This window comes from Serpula lacrymans, assembly GCF_000218685.1.
Source record: "Serpula lacrymans var. lacrymans S7.9 unplaced genomic scaffold SERLAscaffold_15, whole genome shotgun sequence".
NCBI lineage: Eukaryota > Fungi > Basidiomycota > Agaricomycetes > Boletales > Serpulaceae > Serpula > Serpula lacrymans.
Window position 1 is genome coordinate 785,292 of NW_006763304.1, and position 5,439 is coordinate 790,730.

Here is a 5,439-nt window from a genome sequence, read left to right on the forward strand (position 1 = left end):
TGTCCTTCGCGTTGGCGGTGGGCGCAAAAGTGATTCAATATCTTATCCCCATTCTCGCACATTCACAATCTCACAATCTCACATTCTCACAACTGCATGATGGCAGCGCACGGCGCACACTTTGAATCGCACCCGAACCAGCTCTGGTCGCGGTCGCGGTTGGGGTTGGGGTTGGGGAAAGGCGGGTGAACCCCCCTCCTCCCACGGTGGATGGTGGATGCATCCCATCGAGAGTGCCCCCCGCGACTGGTACTGGCCCCGGACGATCGCCGTAATCTCTACCCCAGACCCCTACCGCCTCATCGCGGGCGGGGCGGGCCATCGTCGACGTGGATGCAGATGCTCGGTCCTGCCAGGGGTCTCGATGCAAGTCGGAAGCCGCAGCGCAAGAGAGCCGCAAACGTAAGCTGGCACTCGAGGAAACTCAAAAGAAGAACCTTGAGGACTGCGAGCGACGAAAGGCGACCGTCATGGTGACACCGAAGAAACGAGCGGGGCGAGAAAGGAACGCGAGGGAGGACGCAGCATTAAATTATTTAGAAAGAAAGAAGAAAAAACACTTGAAGATGGTCGTCAAATGAGTTGATTGAAGAACACCAAAGAGAAGAAAAACTTTCGGATGTGGGGAATTGAACCCTGGGCTGCCGCGATCGCGCATTAGGTCATTCGGGAGAAGCAACGGGAGGATGAGTGTTTAATCATGATGGGCGCGATAAAAAGGCATCAACAACAGCCCCTATTCTAGCCTTCCCAGAGCTACATAAAGGGTTTCGGTCAGAATCTGATGCCTCAGACTTTGCTACAGGGGAAGTCTTATCTATCAAATGCCAAGATGATCAATGATCTTTGGAGGCCTGTTGCATATATATCACATAGCTTGTTGCCTACAGATGTGAGGCAACGATAAACTATAACAAGAACTAAACCTTTCTCCTTCTGCACTTGCAGGGAGTAAGGGTCCAATGAGCTTGAGGTCAACAGACGCTAGAAATATAGCGAGTCGAGGACTTTGAGAGGTAAGCTTCAAAGGTTCTTGTTGAGGAGTAAAGCGGGTAAATTCAGTAATAGAAAGCTAAGGAGCTATACATGAATAGGCACGTCTTTATATAGAGAACTGTCCGTTCCTCAGACCGAAAGGAGAATATACGAAAAGTGGTCTGAGGAATTAATCAACCAATAGGAAAAAGGGAGAGTAACTATTGTACGACTTCTGACTTGATTAATCAGCAGGTGAGAGACTTGTACTAATAATAGAAGATTGTTACGCGTGGTCAGGAACCGTATCCTCATGATGAGGTACAATTCTAGATAAGGCGTTTATTAGTATTACCAGGCTTTACTGGGGCTTGGAGCTGGTTGGCGAGATGTCTACTACCAGTCCCTACCCAGTGTGCTGGCTAGCTGGGAGCGATGCCCAGTCTCTGATCTGTGATATAAAGTGGTAGCGATGGTTAAGAAAGCCTGTGAGGGCTATGAGAAGTAAGATGGCAAAGGATACCTCTAGCCCTAGAGCCAGAGGTGTAACGGAAAAAGCGTTCGAGAACCAAGACATAACAAAGATAAGAAAATAGTAAAACGGTCCTTACATTACCCCCCCCTTTTATATTCTTGTCCCAAGAATCTTAGCGCCGCAGTCCGTGAAGCGGTTTGTGATCCAGTCGAAAAGGCGGGGTTTTTCGGTTGTTGTAGTGAAATTTTCGTATGGACGAAATCGTAAAGCGGCAGAGGCGATGACACGTGGGGCGGCAGGGTGTTTGCGGTGGAAGGTGGCAATAAGTGAAGGGGAATTTTTCAAATGGTGGTCGGGTTCCCACGTCCTCTCTGTGATCGGGTATCCCTTCCAATGGACAAAGTAATCGAGCTTAGCCCCTTTGAGTTTAGTGGGCCGAGAAGCAATGATTTCTTCGGCTTCGTATTCGGCTGCGCCATCAACTTGGATCGGCGGAGGTTTCGAGGTACGAGGTTGATTAGGAAACTCCGGCGTGTGATACGGCGATAAGAGGATTTCGTTGAATACGGGATGGATCGCCTTCCAGGATCTAGGGACGTCAAGGAGATAAGCGGATGGGCCGACTTTTGCCTTTACCGTAAACGGGCCAAATCGCTTGTCATCTAACTTCTTCATCGGTCTATCGGTGGAGATATGAGTTCCTTCTAACCACACCTTATCCCCTTTGTGATACTCCCGTGCTTCCGTGCGTTTTCGGTCATAGTACTTTTTGAGGTTTTGATTAGCGAGTAATAATGATTGCCTAGTTTGCTCGTGCAGTTTTGTCATAGAGGTTGCGAAATCTTCGGCAGCCTGCGAACGTCCGGAAGGCTTCTGACCGGTCCCTTTGCGAGGGTGAGAACCATAATTTACGAAGAAGGGGGTCTGATTGGTCGCAGAGTGGAGATGATTGTTGTACGTGAATTCGGCAATGGCTAGCCAATCAGCCCAGTCGTCTTGTCGGTGATTAATGAACGTGCGTAGGTAGTGTTCTAGGTCTTGATTGATTCGTTCGGATTGCCCATCAGTTTGGGGGTGGTAACCTGTTGACAGGCCGGGTTCGATCCCAAGGGTCTGATAGAAGTCCTTGGTGAAGTTCGACATGAATTGAGGTCCTCTATCTGATATAATTTTTTCCGGGATGCCGTGTAGTCGTATAACCGAATCTCGTAGTTGTTTGGCGTAGCCTAACGAATCAAGAGTAACGTGCGTTGGTACGAAGTGAGCCATTTTCGAGAATCTGTCAACAAAAACCTGGATAGCGTCGTATCCGTTTGACTCTGGTAATGCTCCGATGAGATCCGTTGTGATTATCTGCCAAGGACGATCAGGGATCAGATTTGGATGGAGGGGAGCATGCGGTTTTTGACGATGCGACTTTGTTCTCTGACATATCTCGCATCCTGCGACATATTTCCTGATATCTCTCCTGAGGCTAGGCCACCAGAATGATCGGTTTACTCCTTCGTGCGTCTTTCTTTCTCCTGGGTGTCCGCTGAGGCTCGTGTCATGTTCTTCTTCGATAATACGTGCCCTCAACTTTGGATCTTGGGGTACGTAGATTTTGTTTTTGAAGGACCCTAACGTCAACTCGTCTTCTTTCTCATTTCCTATCCAGACGATTCCGTCTCGTTTCTTCCAAACCTTTGGATCTTCTTTCAACTTCCTTACTACGTAATCGTCTAGTTTGTGCTGCGAAGCTAGCAGCTCGTCCAGGTAGTGTTCTTCTAACACGTCCTCCATAGTATAAATGTTTGCTTCCGCGAGCTGAGGTAGAAGGACCTGTCCTTCGTTGTCTCTCTCGCCTCTCGGATGGTCTACTCTTCGGCTAAGTAGGTCCGCTTTCGTGTTCGCCGAGCCTTTCACATGCTCTAGCTTGAAATCGTATCTCGCTAGTGTGTCCATCCACCTAGCTTGTCGTCTGTTTACCTTCTGGGGGTCTCGGAAGTAGGTGAGGTTTTGATGGTCGGTGAATATGGTGAACTGGTGTTTAGCTCCCATGAGGAGGTGTCGCCATTCTTCTAATGCATGCATTACCGCTAGCATCTCTTTATCCCAGATAGCGTAATTTCTCTCTGCAGGGTTCATCGATTTTGACAGGAATGCGACCGGTCTCCATTTCCCTTCTTGCTGCTGGGATAACACTGCTCCCGTGGCGTAGTTGGAGGCATCACATTCAACTTTGAATGGATCCTCGTCGTTAGGGATTGCGAGTGTGGGCGAAGTGGTGATTGTCTTTTTGAGAACGTCGAACGCTCGTTGTTGGTCTTCAGCCCACTCCCAGTCTACCTTTCCGGTGAGAATCGTCAGCGGTTTGGCAATCTTTCCGTAGTCTCTGATGAATCGTCTGTAAAAGTTTGAAAACCCTAGGAATGACTGTAACTCCTTCTTTGTTCGTGGTATCGGCCATTCTGCAACTGCCTGTACTTTTAGCGGGTCCATACGAATCGTATCATGGGAGATGATCATTCCCAGATATTCGACTTCCTTCTTCTCAAACTCGCATTTCTCTGGCTTGAGATATAATTGATTGTCTGCGAGTATCTGAAGAACTTTGGATACGATCTTCCTGTGTTCTTCTAACGAGTCGGTGAATATCATGATGTCGTCGAGGTATACGATAACTGATCCTTCGTTGATTAGGTCTCTGAGAAGTCGGTCCATCATTGTTTGAAAGGTGGCTGGGGAGTTCGTGAGTCCGAAGAACATAACTAGAGGTTCGAACAGTCCTCTGTTAGTTCTGAAGGCGGCCTTGTGCTCATCTCCTTCTTTGATCCGAACATTATTATATCCCCAACGGACATCCAGCTTGGTGAAGAATCTCGCTCCTTTGAGTCGGTTTATCAATTCTGAAATGAGGGGTAACGTATATCGGTTTTTAATCGTAAGTGCGTTGAGTTTCCGATAGTCTTGTACCGGTCTGAGAGATCCGTCTTTTTTCTTGATAAAGAAGAACGGGGATGCGTAAGGGGATTTCGATACTCTGATCCTCCCTGTCTCCAGGTTTTCTTTCAAGAATTCGTCAAGATGAATTTGTTCGTCTCGGTTAAGTGGATACGTTTTACAGTCTAGACCTTTGGCTTCTGGTAGGAGTTCAATTGCGTGGTCCCAGACTCGTCGTGGGGGTAGTTTGTCAAATGACGCTTTTGTGAATACTGGCTCGAAATGATGATAAAACGGGGGAACGACGTCTCTGAATGTGAGTGTTGACTTTGCTCGTTCTGATTCTTCCGCAATCTGTTGGCTTTTGGTCTGAGATACGTTGCTTTCGACGGAAATTTTGTCAATCCTGCTCTGTAAGTCTACAGCGATGACTCTATCTCTGTCTTCAGGGTGATACTCCGTATCAGAAGGGTACGTGATGGTGTTTGTCTGCCAGTTGATGTTGGGATTTGTGCGTCGTAGCCAGTCGTGTCCTAATAAAATTCTGGCCTCTCTTTGTCCAGTGACCAGGAAGTCCATTAATTCCGTGCGACCTGCCACAGTTAGGCGAAGTGTCACATATTCCGTTAAAGGTCCAGTGCGATTCTTGGTTCCATCGGCGTTTGAGACAATAACACGAGTTGGCAGTGGTTTTGTGGAAATGTTGTGTTGCCGAACAAAGGTTTCGTCAATGATAGAATCTGTGCATCCTGAATCTATCAAAACTGGTATGACATGCGTCTGGTGATCGTCGATAGTGGATAATTGACATTGTAGCGAGAGTTTGCGTTGATGAGATGGGGGGAGGGATGCGAAGTCTTTGATGACATTCAATTGCTCTACGATATACTCTTCATCGTGTTGCTTGAGTAAATTGATTGTATCCGTCGTGATGTGTGGGTAACACTGGGGTGAGGCCCAGTTCCGAACCAATGCTTTGGCTCTTTCTTCTTTCTGGTCTTTAATTCGTCGAGCCAACCATTCCGCTGAATGTGGCTTAGCGTATTTCTCGGCACGTGGGTTTTGGG

The 5,439-nt window shown here is 47.8% G+C and overlaps 2 protein-coding genes across 2 annotated transcripts; one reads left to right on the plus strand and one right to left on the minus strand.

Moving 5' to 3' along the window:
- Nucleotides 1-210: 210 nt before the first annotated feature.
- SERLADRAFT_442800 (uncharacterized protein) lies at nucleotides 211-581 on the plus strand (the record flags this gene model as incomplete). The annotated part of the gene is made up of 2 exons (XM_007323365.1): nucleotides 211-402; nucleotides 462-581. The coding sequence occupies 2 exons, from the start codon at nucleotides 211-213 to the stop codon at nucleotides 579-581; spliced, it is 312 nt and encodes a 103-aa protein (XP_007323427.1).
- Nucleotides 582-1,059: 478 nt separating this feature from the next.
- Nucleotides 1,060-1,596, minus strand: SERLADRAFT_401422 (uncharacterized protein; the record flags this gene model as incomplete). The annotated part of the gene is made up of 1 exon (XM_007323366.1): nucleotides 1,060-1,596. One exon carries the CDS (start codon nucleotides 1,550-1,552, stop codon nucleotides 1,382-1,384), a length of 171 nt encoding a protein of 56 aa, XP_007323428.1.
- Between the last annotated feature and the right edge of the window lie 3,843 nt (nucleotides 1,597-5,439).